The sequence below is a fragment of the Saccopteryx leptura genome, chromosome 1 (genome assembly GCF_036850995.1).
Source record: "Saccopteryx leptura isolate mSacLep1 chromosome 1, mSacLep1_pri_phased_curated, whole genome shotgun sequence".
In the NCBI taxonomy this organism is placed as follows: domain Eukaryota; kingdom Metazoa; phylum Chordata; class Mammalia; order Chiroptera; family Emballonuridae; genus Saccopteryx; species Saccopteryx leptura.
Genome location: NC_089503.1, coordinates 308,631,869 through 308,645,934, shown reverse-complemented (window position 1 = coordinate 308,645,934; position 14,066 = coordinate 308,631,869). Strand labels below are relative to the sequence as shown.

Here is a 14,066-nt window from a genome sequence, read left to right as displayed (position 1 = left end):
AGATCTAGCCACAAAGAAATATGAAACAGACTGTCAGAATTCTTAACTCAATAATGGAAAGGCTTCATATTTAATATTGGCTCTCTCTTCAAACTGACCTCAACTTGCTGACCACTTTGGGCTTGTTATTTACACCTTAGAGGAAGCTCTTCATTTCATTGCTTTGGGTGTGGGTCATGGTAGCAAGGGCAACTTCTTAGAAGGTTTGGTTTAGATCTGTGTTTTCAGCTGTTGGTCCATGGACCAGTGCCAGTCCACCAGAAATTTCATTGTGTGAGGATTATAGAATCTCTAATCATTGGGTCTATGCTCTTCATACATCAGGGTGATTAACTGTTTTATGGACCAACAGTTAAAAAACACTAGTTTAGATGATAAAGACCTGTGACATGGAGACAAAAACGAGTTGTAGAGTGTGAGGAGTCCTGACTCTGGGATAGTAACTGTTGGTAGTGCTTCTTTTGCACACTCCATGTCTGATACCACCATGTGCTGTTGTGGGCCCCTGGCTTGGGAGTGCTGCCTGGGCAGGTCCCAGGTGGGCCATCGTCAGTTCTGTGGCTCCACTAGCAGTGGGAGCTCTAGTGCTCTCATCTCTGACTCCTACACTTGTGCTTTAGGTAAAAGGCAATGGGAATTCAGGATACTGATTTTTTTTTTTTTTTTTCAAACACTAACCATAGGAATACAGAATTCTGTAAGACAAGTTTTAACACCTCCTCAGAGCCAGGCTGGTGAAATAGTTAGACTCACTATTCCAAAATACATTATTAGCTTTATTGTGTTTCTTTTTAAAATTTTTCTGAAGTGAGAAGCGGGCTGGCAGAGACAGACTCCTGCATGCACACGACCAGGATCCACCCAGCAAGCCCACCAGAGGGCGATGCTCTGTCCATCTGGGGCATTGCTCCATGACAACTGGAGCCATTCTAGCACCTGAGGTGGAGGCCGTGGAGCCATCCTCAGTGCCTGGGCCAACTTTGCTCCAATGGAGCCTTGGCTGTGGGAGGGGAAGAGAGAGAGAGAGAGGAAGGAGAGTAGGAAGGGTAGAGAAACAAATGAGCACTTCTCCTGTGTGCCCCGATCCGAATTCTTTTTTTTTTTTTGGATTTTTCTGAAGTTGGAAACGGGGAGGCAGTCAGACAGACTCCCGCATGCGCCCGACCGGGATCCACCTGGCATGCCCACCAGGGGGCGATGCTCTGCCCATCTGGGGCGTTGCTCTGTTGCAACCAGAGCCATTCTAGCGTCTGAGGCAGTGGCCATAGAACCATCCCCAGCGCCAGGGCCAACTTTGCTCCAATGGAGCCTTGGCTGCAGGAGGGGAAGAGAGAGACAGAGAGGAAGGAGAGGGGAAGGGGTGGAGAAGCAGATGGGCGCTTTTCCTGTGTGCCCTGGCTGGGAATCAAACCCGAGACTCCTGCACGCCAAGCCTACTACGCTCTACCACTGAGCCAACCAGCCAGGGCTCCAGTCCGAATTCTAACCTGGGACTTCCACATGCCAGTCTGACGTTCTACCACTGAGCCAGCCTGCCAGGGCAGCTTTATTGTGTTTCTTTGGGAATGGAAGCTTCTAAAGTGGGCTGAAGAGAGATAATGGGACATAGCTATGGATTGTTCCCCAGGAGAGACCAGTCTTAGTGGCTTTGCGGTATTTTCCTCTTTCCTCTTCCTGCTCATAAGGTCAACTGTGTATTCATCATTTGGAGATGACTGTGGACTCTAAGCAAAAAGGGTTCTGGTGTTCTGTAGTGTTATGTGTTTTTCTGTCCAGATATCTGTCTCTTTGCTGTCCTGCTGGGACCACTGGGTATTCACCTGCTTTTTTATGATCTCTGCAGTGGACCGTATCATCGGCCTGGACCAGGTGGCTGGCATGTCAGAGACGGCCCTGCCCGGGGCCTTCAAGACACGGAAGGGCATGTTCCGTACCGTGGGGCAGCTCTACAAGGAGCAGCTGGCCAAGCTGATGGCCACGCTAAGGAACACCAACCCCAACTTCGTCCGCTGTATCATCCCCAACCATGAGAAGAAGGTGCGGCTTCTCGGTAGTGGGGTGTGGGCAGGCCATGGGCAGGCATCCCGCCCTTGTCTGTGTCCTCACCAGCAATGATTCCTCCCCCACAGCACACCCAGTGCCCTCAGTGAAGTCTGTCAGCCCACTCGAGGCACTCCGGGAGATAGGTTGCATGTGGACTGCTGACTCCCGAGGCTTTTGCCCTGTTGAGTCCAGAGGGGCCTACCCAGCCTTTCTCTGAATTCTGAGGCACAGAAGCAACCCGTGTGTTTTCTTTAGGCTGGCAAACTGGATCCCCATTTGGTGCTGGACCAGCTGCGCTGCAACGGGGTCCTCGAGGGTATTCGGATCTGCCGTCAGGGCTTCCCCAACCGGGTGGTCTTCCAGGAGTTCCGGCAGAGGTGAGCCAGGGCCTGCAGCCCGTCTCTCTTGGCAGGGACCTCCAGCAAGGAAGCCTTTTTTTCGGCCACCTTGAGCTGAGGTCTGGCTGGCTCCTCACACAATCCTTCTTTGCTCCACCCTCTACATGAAAAGGGATTTCCCTTCTTTTGTTGCTGAAACGAAAGTGACCTTGTTGGCCTTCATGCCTAGTGAAGGGCCTAGCACTGTTCACTGCAGTTAGAGAAGCTATGGAATATACAAAGGTGAGCCACAGACTTGGGTATTAAAGGAACTTTATGGAAATAGAAGTCATAGAATACTGCAGCTTCCTGTCATGTATGCAGAGAGGGACATTAATGACACTGTCCTATTTGCCTCATGACTGTTGAGTGCCATTTGCTATCGTGATGCAGCCCTCTATTTTTCTTGGGTCATACTGTTTATTAGCAGTGTCCAGCAGCACCTCAGGAAGAGATGAATGGCCTTCTGGGGTTAAAGACGTGGATACTGGGCAGTTAGCAGTTAGTAAGCCCAACATAAAGTTCACCCTTGAGTGAGTTAAATAGTACAACATGAGTTTTCATTCACTTTCTGGAAAACACTAAGCCTTCTTTGTGCCATTCAGCCCAAGGAAAGAGGGTGGGATTTGCTAAATGTCTTCTTTCATTAAGAGATGTGAAAGGAATTCTACGTCTGCTACACTGTTGGGATGGTCCTCTCTCACCAATATTCTAGGCCATGTGGGATTGAAGCAAGGGATAAATTGACTCAACTTCTTTTTTCTGCCATAGATATGAAATCCTCACACCAAATTCCATCCCTAAGGGCTTCATGGATGGGAAGCAGGCGTGTGTGCTCATGGTGAGTTGAGCTCCCTCTGGTTGGAAAGACCTATGGGTCAGGTGATACCCGTGCTCTAATGGCATTTCAATGCTCCAGGTCTGATTCTGCAAAGTTTCCCGAGTGGCACCCTCCTTGGCCCCTGGATAGTCAGGGATGGTGCACAGGGATAAGGTGGCGTGGAGGGGACTAGAGCTGTGGCATCGCAGGGCTCTGATGTGAGATGGTCCCTTCCTTTTGGGGCATATGCTCATGCATTCTTGCTCACATCTTCATGCCCAGTGTGATCAGAAAGGTAGCTTGCATCCAGGGCAGCAGGCCCGGGGCGGCACTAACACTGTCCTAAAGTCCCTGGAACCCACGCTTTTGGACATTTCCTCTCTCTTCCTCTATCCTAGAGCAGAGCTTGACAGACAGCATATCCTCTGAACTCTGCTGAATGAGTGAGGGCCTTGTGGTGACTGAGTGGTCAAGCTGGGGCTATATCCCACCAGTCATTTTTTTTTGCTTTGCAGGTATCCTGTTGTTTTTGATGTGTCCAGGATTAGCAGCTACTGCTTTTGCTTTGCTTTGCAAAGATTCAGGAGGGAGGGTGGACTGGGGGGTGGGGATTGGTGGGAGGAAAGAGAAAATGGAAGAAAAAACACCCACTATGTGCAAAGCATTGCATTAAGTGATAGGGAGATCGAGGCCAGGAAAATGAGGGAGAAGACATAGCTCTCTGCTCTCTGATGCTTACCAGTTGATGGGAAAGAAAGTGTGAAGGATGGTGGGTGTGCCTCCAACTGGCATCTGCTCCACCCTTCCTTGAGGAGACTGTTGGTTGCTAGCTACTCTTAGTGACTGATGGTGATGCCTGGTTGGAGGGTGGCAGCCTTGCGTTTGAACTGTGTGACTGCAGTGTGCACAGGTGGGAGGTAGAAGGAAGAGAAGATCTTCAAGTTCCCTTTAATGCTGAGGTTCTGTGTTCTCCTCAAGTCTGACTTGTCACTCTGTCCCATGCTGGAACACACCTGTCCCTCTTTCTAGCATCACCCTGAGCCCTAGGAGATATGCTGCTCATCAGAGAAGCAGCAGCCCCAGGACTGATCCTCTCTTGCTCCCACCCCACCCATCCCTAGGTAGGCTCTCAGCATTGTTCTAGGGCTCTGGGTGGCATGCAGTGAATGGCCTTCTCTCCTGGTCTAGATCAAAGCCTTGGAGCTTGACAGCAATCTGTACCGCATTGGCCAGAGCAAGGTCTTCTTCCGGGCTGGCGTGCTAGCCCACCTGGAGGAGGAGAGGGATCTGAAGATCACTGATGTCATCATTGGGTTCCAGGCCTGCTGCAGGGGCTACCTGGCCAGAAAGTGAGTTCCAGAGACATTGTCCCTCACCTAGCCTGTCCCGCACTTAGGTCCCTCTGAGCTCTCCTGGTATAGACAGGCACTTTGGGAATCTGTGACCTTGAGAGCCCTAATGCCAGTCAGATATCTGTCCAAGGGAGGCCCACGTGGCTCTTCCTGATTCCCTGCTTCCTGGATTCCTGCCTGATGTTTAATGTGACCAGGTTGACAGGAGGTGACTGTGCTTCTATCATGGCAGAAGGGATAAGCCCTGAGGGTTCCTGGTCACTGGTACTCCTTGCTGTGTCCCTCATGTGGGGAATGACACCCATAGCCTAGTTGTCCCCAGAGTACACCAAGTTCCCAGGGGAGGAGGCTGCCCTTTAGTCCCAAGCAGCTTCTTTGGTAGCTAGGCTCATCTGCTGCAGGACATCGGTAAAGCAGCAGCACCCTGCTCCCCGAGCCCGTGTCTGTGTGCAGGGACATACACTCTGAGCGCCAGGAGCCAGAGCTCTCATTGATCCAGAAGCCCTGTTGGCGGGTATCGAGGGTGGGGAGCTGAAGCCAGAGGGTGGACTGAGTGACCAGCGATCACTCTTGGCTTGGGTCTGTAGTCAGTGCACAAGGCTCTTTCCCCTCATTAACTCACTTGCCTCTTCACGATGGAGAGTGGTCCTGTGACCCAGACCCTTGCCATCCTCTGTAAGGTCACCCATAGGACCCAACCCCAAGGCCAGCCTCTTTCCCTACACTTCTATTTTGAGGTGATCCAGGCAGGGGTCATCCTTCCAGAGAAGCTTCCAGGAGCGAGGTCAGGACTGACAGGTTAGAGGTCTGCTGTCCCCCTTCCATGAGGTACTAATCATGTCCCTTGCTCACAGGGCCTTTGCCAAGCGGCAGCAGCAGCTGACGGCCATGAAGGTCCTGCAGAGGAACTGCGCTGCTTACCTCAAGCTGCGGAACTGGCAGTGGTGGCGGCTCTTCACCAAGGTTGGTCCTGCAGGGGTCTCAGCCCATGCTTTGCATCTTCTATCATGGCAGAAGGGATAAGCAGGCCTATCCCAGCCTCAATGTGGGTGGGACTCATGTCCCTGGGAGGACCACTTTGCCTTTGCCTCCCCTGTGCCTGGCAGCATGACTCCAGGGTGGTCCTGCCTGTGCTGTCTAGGGGCACGTGAGCTGTCACATTTGTCTGATGTGAATGGCCATGGCCTGCTGTCAGGCTGGGCTAGGGTGGCTCAGGCCCCGCCTGCCATGGCCATGCATATCTCAGTGCTGCCCTCCTGGGAAGCCAGGCAGTCAGAATCTTTTTACGTCACTAGACAGGTCCTCCCCAGCTTTTAAAATATCCCTTTTAATAAGATGATTAATTGCTTTTGTTTATAATAACTAATTTGTAGTAATTGTGGAGAATTAGGCTAATAAAACACATAAAAAAGAAAATAAAAATTCACCCATAATTCCTTCAATACCAAGCCAGTGTCAACGGTGAACAGATGTTTCAATATTTATTCCTTGCTGTCTTTTTTTCACTGCCTGTAAACCATATACATTCTTACGTAGCTGAACTCTGGCTTGTATAAAGTTTTGTATTTTGCATTTTTCAGCTAAAATTTTTTTATGAGCATCATTTTTAGAAAGTCAGCATATGGTTCCCTAGAGATGTTCATAAATTGGCTACTTTTCCAATGACAGGGGGTTGTTTTGTTTTGTTTTTTCTTCGAGACAGACAGGAATGGAGAGAGATGAGAAGCATCAATCATTAGTTTTTTGTTGTGACACCTTAGTTGTTCATTGATTGCTTTCTCATATGTGCCTTGACCGGGGGCTCCAGCTGAGCCTGTGACCTTGGGCTTCAAGCCAGTGACCATGGGGTCATGTCTATTATCCTATGTTCAAGTTGGCAACCCTGCACTCAAGCTGGATGAGCCTTGTCCTCAGGGTTTCGAACCTGGGACCTCAGCATCCCAGGTCGATGCTCTGTCCACTGCACCACCACCTGGTCAGGCTCCAATAATGGGTTTTTGTGTTTTGGATTTTTTAGCAAGAGAGACAGAGAAGGACAGACCGGGACATCAATTGTTCAGTGTGGCACCTTAATTTTTCATTGATTGCTTTCTCATATGTGCCTTGACTGGAGGGCTACAGCAGACTGAGTGATCCCTTGCTCAAGCCAGCAACCTTGGGCTTCAAGCCAACAACCTTTGGGCTCAAGCCAGTGACCATAGGGTCATATCTATGATCCCACGCTCAAGCCAGCAACCCCACACTCAAGCCAGATGAGCCCACGTTCAAGTCGACGACCTCGGAATTTTGAACCTGGGTCCTCCGCAGCCCAGTCCTACGCTCTATCCACTGCACCACTGCCTGGTCAGGATCTGATGATGGGTTTTATACTAATTACTAATTTTTCATGATCATAAACCTTCATGCATACAGAGGGACAATTTCCCTGAAATGCACACAGCCACCAAATTGATTTCCAGAAAAATTGCAGCCGCTTGTACCCTACAGCGTGCCTAGTTACCCCTCACCCTCATGTTTCCACAGGTGAGGGGAAAGCCTCATGGCTGTTGTCTGTGACCAACATCTTCAGCTGAGCATGTCTTTGTCTCCATCTCTTCTCTTAGGTCAAGCCGCTGCTGCAGGTGAGCCGCCAGGAAGAAGAGATGATGGCCAAGGAGGAGGAGCTGGTGAAGGTCCGAGAGAAGCAGCTGGCTGCAGAAAACAGACTTACCGAGATGGAGACCCTCCAGTCCCAGGTAAGTGTGGACTCCACCCAGGTGGTATAGCAGATCCTAGTGCTGCCACCTGCAGGCCACCTGCAGGACTGGCAGTTTTGGAGTTTAAAGAGATGTTTCACTAGAAAAATAGTTAATCTCTCTGTAGACTTAATCAGGGTTAGGATGGTATGAAAAGGTCACAAGTATTGGGTTTGAGGCCCACCTTCAGCACTTTGCTGTTCTGAGCCCGTTTCCCAGGGATCTTGGTATACAGCTCATGGCATAGTGGTAAAGGATAAAGAACACGATGTATAGAAAGTGCCTAGGAGCCTAAATGCTCCCAAGATGGAAACTACTCTTTGTCAGTATGGTCCTCTCTCTGGTGGCCAGAGCTAGATAGAGAACATCTATACTGGAGTGGTTTGAGGAGGTTGCAAGGAATTTGTATTTTGCACATGTTTGCAGCTCATGGTGGAGAAGTTGCAACTGCAGGAGCAGCTCCAGGCGGAAACAGAACTATGTGCTGAGGCCGAGGAGCTCCGAGCCCGTCTGACTGCGAAGAAGCAGGAGCTGGAGGAGATTTGCCATGACCTGGAAGCCAGGGTGGAGGAAGAGGAGGAACGCTGCCAGCACCTGCAGGCGGAGAAAAAGAAAATGCAGCAAAACATCCAGGTAACCCAGCTTCCTCCTCTCAGGAGAGGGCAGGGCTGGACACCAGACACGGGGAGGGAGAGACGGGGTGCCGTCAGGAGCTGTGACACAGGTACTGGCGGGAACACGGATATGGAAGTGCCACAGTAGGCCATCTCCTCCCCCTTTGGTCCACCTGGGGCAGCATTTGAGAGGTTTTCTCTTTGAGACAGTTACTTCTCACATGAGACAGCTCCCCATGTGCACTACCCAGTGAGTATCACAGTGCTTCAGTCCCTCCCCCAGTCCTGCTCTGGCCAGTCTGGGCAGCACAGGGCGACCAGCTTTGCGCTCTGCCACATCACCACTGCTGGAAGCTTACTTGGGAAGTACCTAGAACAAGCGAGCACATGATTGGACCAGGGTTCTTGTCCCTGTACACTACAGTGGGAGTTGAACCACATCTCAGCCCCACCACTGGGCTTGTGTGGCCTGCGCGCCTCACAGTCCTTCTGGCTCTGTGGTAGGAGCTAGAGGAGCAGCTGGAGGAGGAGGAGAGTGCCCGCCAGAAGCTGCAGCTGGAGAAGGTGACCACCGAGGCCAAGCTGAAGAAGCTGGAGGAAGACCAGATCATCCTGGAAGACCAGAACTGCAAGCTGGCCAAGGTGAGCTTCAGCGTGCAGGGACCAAGCTGCAGAGAGTGAGTCGGGCCCAGGCTCACGGCCGCACCTTCTCACTACTGTGTGCAGCACTATGGCTTCTGCTCAGTAGCAGATTCTTCCTGGGTGTCCCATGGCATCCTGGCGCCACGGTCATATTTAAAGGGATGTTTCTCAGAACTGAATGGGGCCTGGGACAAAGGTTTGACATTTCTTCTCATAAGTTCTTCATAAGTTCTTGAGACCCAAGACTTGGTAGAACTGAACCACCTGTGCAGCATTGCACGTAAAGTCACTGGTGAGGTTTGAGCACTTGGTAGCTTGGCATTGAGGTGTGGGTGCCTCTCCCTCAGCCTTCTCCAGAGTGGTGGCCATTCCTATTGAGAACCAAGCTGGGTCTCTATCAGCTAAGTGAGCAGATAGAATCTGGAATTGTGTTAGGGAAGAAGGAACAACAGTCAGAATGCCATCCTCGATCCCAAGGGTAGAATGGGGGGCTAGAGGCGGGATGTCTACATGGGAGCTCTGCGACTCAGGCAGCAAGGTTCTCCTGCTGAGTGTCCGCTATGCTCTTACAGGGAGACCCTACTGAGATTAGGACTTCAGTGGTGCCACACATGCAGACAATTAGGAGGGCAACCTAGGACACTTTGGGGACATGAGGCCGTGCGAGGTCATAGCCCACCCAGTGGACAAGCACAGGGCATGAAGAAAGTGGTGCCTGAATTTCCTCAGCAACCCTAGCTGCTACTTGGAAGCCTTTCCCAAAGGGAATACCCAAAGGGATAATACAGGTCCAGGAAGGGTTTGGGTACCCACATTTATAGATCAAGAAAGCTTATCTGGCTCTTTAAGGGGAGTTACTGATCTTACAAAGTGACACCTTTGATCCACGAAGTCCTTCTAAATCAAGTATTTAAGTTCTTTTTTTTTTTTTTTTTTTTCTTCATTTTTCTTAAGCTGGAAACAGGGAGAGACAGCCAGACAGACTCCCGCACGCGCCCGACCGGGATCCACCCGGCACGCCCACCAGGGGCGACGCTCTGCCCACCAGGGGGCGATGCTCTGCCCATCCTGGGCGTCGCCATGTTGCGACCAGAGCCACTCTAGCGCCTGAGGCAGAGGCCACAGAGCCATCCCCAGCGCCCGGGCCATCTTTGCTCCAATGGAGCCCTGGCTGCGGGAGGGGAAGGGAGAGACAGAGAGGAAAGTGCGGCGGAGGGGTGGAGAAGCAAATGAGCGCTTCTCCTGTGTGCCCTGGCCGGGAATCGAACCCGGGTCCTCCGCACGCTAGGCCGACGCTCTACCGCTGAGCCAACCGGCCAGGGCGTATTTAAGTTCTTGTCCTTGCATTGAATCCTAAATTAGTGGGCAAATCCTATTTTGAAGCGAGCCAAAGTGGCTGTGCCCAACTAATGCTAAGCTCTGACCCACCCTCACACACACTCCTCACCCCTCCAGGAGAAGAAGCTACTGGAAGACAGAATAGCTGAGTTCACCACCAACCTCACTGAAGAGGAGGAGAAGTCGAAGAGCCTCGCCAAGCTCAAGAACAAACATGAGGCCATGATCACCGACCTGGAGGGTAAGAGGGTGATGAGCAGGAGCTGTCTGACCTGGGGGAGCCCAAGGCATCCATCACGTGAGGCCAATATGGGCATCATTGCCAGGAATGGGAGCATTAGGTGGGTGTCACGCCCTAAGAGGTTCTAGGTTGGCCCTTCCCCCAGCTCTGCCACTTACTGTGTCATCCACTACTTCTTATTTCATGTCCATGAGCTTTCGTTTCTCTTCCTCTAAGGGGACTAAACTGTATGATGCTATGGGCATGCTACATGTACCATAAAATGCTAAACCAATATTGCAAGGTTATTGCTTATCTTGGGGCAGGGATACAGTTTGTGTCTTCATCTCCCTGTGCCCTAGGGATCTGTGGTGAGGAGGATAGGGCAGACATGCAGGTTTGGCTGTCTATGGACCCCTTACCCTTGCCCCTTGAGAGGAGTGGACGAAGGGGGTTAGGGATATCCTGAAGCTCTGAGCTCATGCCAGAAACCACTGTACCGTCTGCGGAGATGTGGGGCAGTGGTGGGGCTGGACAGACACAGGACCTGGCAGCTCGTGGTGATGTGCTTTTCCCTCATCCAGGAACTAGTATGAGTATCTGTGTATTGCAATCCTTTAAACCTCATGCATGTTTTAGAATAAGTATGCAGTGTTTATGTAACAATTAAAAACAAAGACAGCAAAGTCTACAACTACTGAGGGATCTGCTGGCTTCTCCTCATCGTTCCTTCTCAGAGCGTCTCCGAAGAGAGGAGAAGCAGCGTCAGGAGCTGGAGAAGACCCGCCGGAAGCTGGAAGGAGACTCCACAGACCTCAACGACCAGATTGCTGAGCTCCAGGCTCAGATCGCAGAGCTCAAGATGCAGCTGGCCAAGAAAGAGGAGGAGCTCCAGGCTGCCCTGGCCAGGTGAGAGGCGGAGCATCGGCCTGTGGCCAGTGCCCAGTGCCCAGTGCCAGCTTCCTGCTGTGGCTCTTAGTGCATCAGTGAGCTGCAAGCATTTGCCCTGCTGTTGTTCTGCAAGCTGTTTTCATAGCAAAACATTTCCTGTGCAGTAAAGGCACTTTTCTTGTCATTTGTTTATTTGTTTGTAATCCTAAAAAGGCATCCACCATATCATCCAACCAACAACAATCCTTTCATTTCTTTAACTTGTTTTAACTTATTGGCTACAGGCTTTTTTTTTTTCCAAATGGACTTTATTTCTTAGAGTAGTTTTTGGTTTACAACAAAATTGAGCCAACCATATGGGGAATTTTTCTAAACCTCCTCTCAGCATATGCATGGCTTTCTTTCCCTGTCAGCATCCTGCACCAGAATGGTTACATTTGTTACAATTGATAAACCTATGTTGACACATCATTATCACCCAGAATCTGTGGCACATTTGTATTTTTATTTTGTTGCATTCTTCATGGACTGTAACATTTTATTTACTTCTTTTTAATTTTCCATTGATCTGAGAGATGAAAACTAGGGAAGGAAGGAGAGAAAGAGGGAGAAGAAGAGGGGGTAGGGGGGAGAGAGAAGCATCAACTTGTCTCACCTAGTTGTTCCATCCAGTTGTGTACTCATTGATTGCCTCTTGTACATGCTCTGACTGAGGGTTGAACCCGTGACTTCAGCGTGCTGGGACGATGCTCTGTCTGCTGAGCCACCCAGCCAGGGGCTTATTTCCTTTTTATATATTTGTTTATTTAACATTGAACTTTGACCAGGCTGTGGCTCAGTGGATAGAGCATTGGACTGGGACGTGGAGGACCCAGGTTCAAGACCCTGAGGTCACCAGATTGAGCGCGGGCTCATCTGGTTTGAGCAAAGCTCACCAGCTTGAGCCCAAGGTCGCTGGCTCGAGCAAAGGGTCACTCGGTCTGCTGTAGCCCCCCAGTCAAGGCACATCAGTGAACAACTAAGGTGCCACAACAAAGAATTGATGCTTCTCATCTCTTTCCTTTCCTGTCTGTCTGTCCCTATCTGTCTCTCTCTGATTCTGTCTCTGTCACACAAAAAGAAAAAAAACATTGAACTTTAATTTGGAAAGTGAAATGACTTCTGTATGAGGTTTTCCAATTCTCAAAGTAGTATTGCCCTTACCTCTTCTATATAGTGTGCCTCAGTTGTTATTTTTGCTGAGTGAAGCTTCTTAGGGCCATGATTTGGACTGCGAGAGGTGGCTTTGGCTGCCTCTCTAAAACCATTTCTAAAAACTCTGCTCTTTAAAGGTGAAATGGCCTCATCCTGATGTTTGTTTCTTTGGCAGAGTGGAAGAAGAAGCCACCCAGAAGAACATGGCCCTAAAGAAGATCCGTGAGCTGGAATCTCAGATCTCTGAACTCCAGGAAGATCTGGAATCTGAGCGTGCTGCCCGGAATAAAGCTGAGAAGCAGAAACGGGACCTTGGGGAAGAGTTGGAGGCTCTGAAAACAGAGTTGGAAGACACCCTGGATTCTACAGCTGCCCAGCAGGAGCTCAGGTGTGCCATGGGACAGACTGGCCAAGTCAGACAGAGAAAAGGAGGCCATGGCCTGGAAGGGGTGGATCCCAGGACTCTGAACACACACAGTGGCCTTATTGTCATACACCAGAAAGTGGGACAGCTGAAGCCCCTCAGCATCTTCTCTCTATTGGAAAATCTATTCAAGAATCTGTCTTGAAGTTTGGGTGAGGCAGGATGGGCTGTAAGGCTGAAAGGGTACGGAAGCCCCTGCAGTGTATTTGAGCCTGGGCTGTAGGCTGGACAGCTGAGGAGGGAGGCCCTTAGGCAGAAAAGCTGCCTGAAGTGACCCATGCACCTTGCTGGCCTCTGTGCAGCCAGGGAAGAGCCCCAGGGCAGCATTGCTCCAGGGTCCCTGGCCTCCATTCTGAGGGTATTTCCCTCCAGGTCCAAGCGTGAACAGGAAGTGAATATCCTGAAGAAGACCCTCGAGGAAGAGGCCAAAACCCACGAGGCCCAGATCCAGGAGATGAGGCAAAAGCACTCACAGGCTGTGGAGGAGCTGGCTGAGCAGCTGGAGCAGACAAAGCGGGTGCGTGGGCCTCCCCCAGGGGCTGGCTCCGTGACTTCAGGTGGGGGTCTTGCCCCTTTCAAGGGTGGGGCCCTCCTGCAGACTGGATGCCTCTCTGAGACAGTCTGTAGAACAACAGAGCAGCTCCAGGCCTTAGTGATTGTAGACTTTGGCAGATAGTTACCTTGTGCCTCAGTTTCCCCATCGGTAAAGGAGGCTGATGATAGGTCTGTCTCTTACACATTTATGTGAAACTTGGAGTTGATGACATGTGAAGCAGTTAGGTAGTACAGGTTCAGTAAGTTGTGCAAATATTTTTATTGTTATTTTATTCAATAACCTGCCAGACCACAAAGCTTTAAGAAACTGGAGCGACCCTGAAACTGGGTTTCAGTGGGCCTTATGGTCTCTTTTCTGAAGCCTCGGTCCTCTCCAGCACCCTCCCAACAAGGGGTCAGCTGGAGTCTTCTTGGGAAGACTCTGGGGATATTAATCCCAGCTGGTCTCTCTGCCAGGCAGTTGATGGCCCAGCATCAACAGGACAAGTGCTGCCTACTGCGGCTTCCAGTTCACAGCCATTCTTAGTGCAGCACAAAGAGGACAAAGGCTCTTCCACGTGACAACCTATAAGATATTTTAGAAATAAACCTTGTCCATCTGTCTTTCTTCAACTTTCACCCAGTTCTGCACAGGTTGAAATTTTTCTTTGCCCTTTAGCTGTTTTTATCCAGCGTTGCTTTGCATTCATGGTTTATCCTTGAACTTGTCCGTAACCCTGCCCAGCTTGGTGCAGACTAGAATGGGATTGTCACTGTCACATTTATTTCGTTAACTCCAGTTTCTTTTCTTTCTTTCTTTTTTTTTTTTGAAGAATATTACATCATTACTTTGAACATCAAATTTCAAAGAGGTTTTATGAA

The 14,066-nt window shown here is 50.4% G+C and overlaps 1 protein-coding gene across 2 annotated transcripts in view; it reads left to right on the top strand.

Annotated features, from left to right (window-relative positions):
- MYH9 (myosin heavy chain 9) overlaps nucleotides 1-14,066 on the top strand; it is a 100,498-nt gene that overhangs the window by 74,180 nt on the left and 12,252 nt on the right. For both annotated transcript variants that reach the window (XM_066358262.1, XM_066358261.1), the window contains exons 16-27: nucleotides 1,844-2,037; nucleotides 2,299-2,420; nucleotides 3,192-3,261; nucleotides 4,429-4,589; nucleotides 5,447-5,555; nucleotides 7,196-7,327; nucleotides 7,754-7,960; nucleotides 8,446-8,583; nucleotides 10,039-10,162; nucleotides 10,879-11,050; nucleotides 12,402-12,614; nucleotides 13,023-13,167. In XM_066358262.1, the coding sequence (XP_066214359.1) occupies nucleotides 1,844-2,037; nucleotides 2,299-2,420; nucleotides 3,192-3,261; nucleotides 4,429-4,589; nucleotides 5,447-5,555; nucleotides 7,196-7,327; nucleotides 7,754-7,960; nucleotides 8,446-8,583; nucleotides 10,039-10,162; nucleotides 10,879-11,050; nucleotides 12,402-12,614; nucleotides 13,023-13,167 (1,787 nt within the window). The remainder of the gene's footprint in view (nucleotides 1-1,843; nucleotides 2,038-2,298; nucleotides 2,421-3,191; nucleotides 3,262-4,428; nucleotides 4,590-5,446; nucleotides 5,556-7,195; nucleotides 7,328-7,753; nucleotides 7,961-8,445; nucleotides 8,584-10,038; nucleotides 10,163-10,878; nucleotides 11,051-12,401; nucleotides 12,615-13,022; nucleotides 13,168-14,066) is intronic.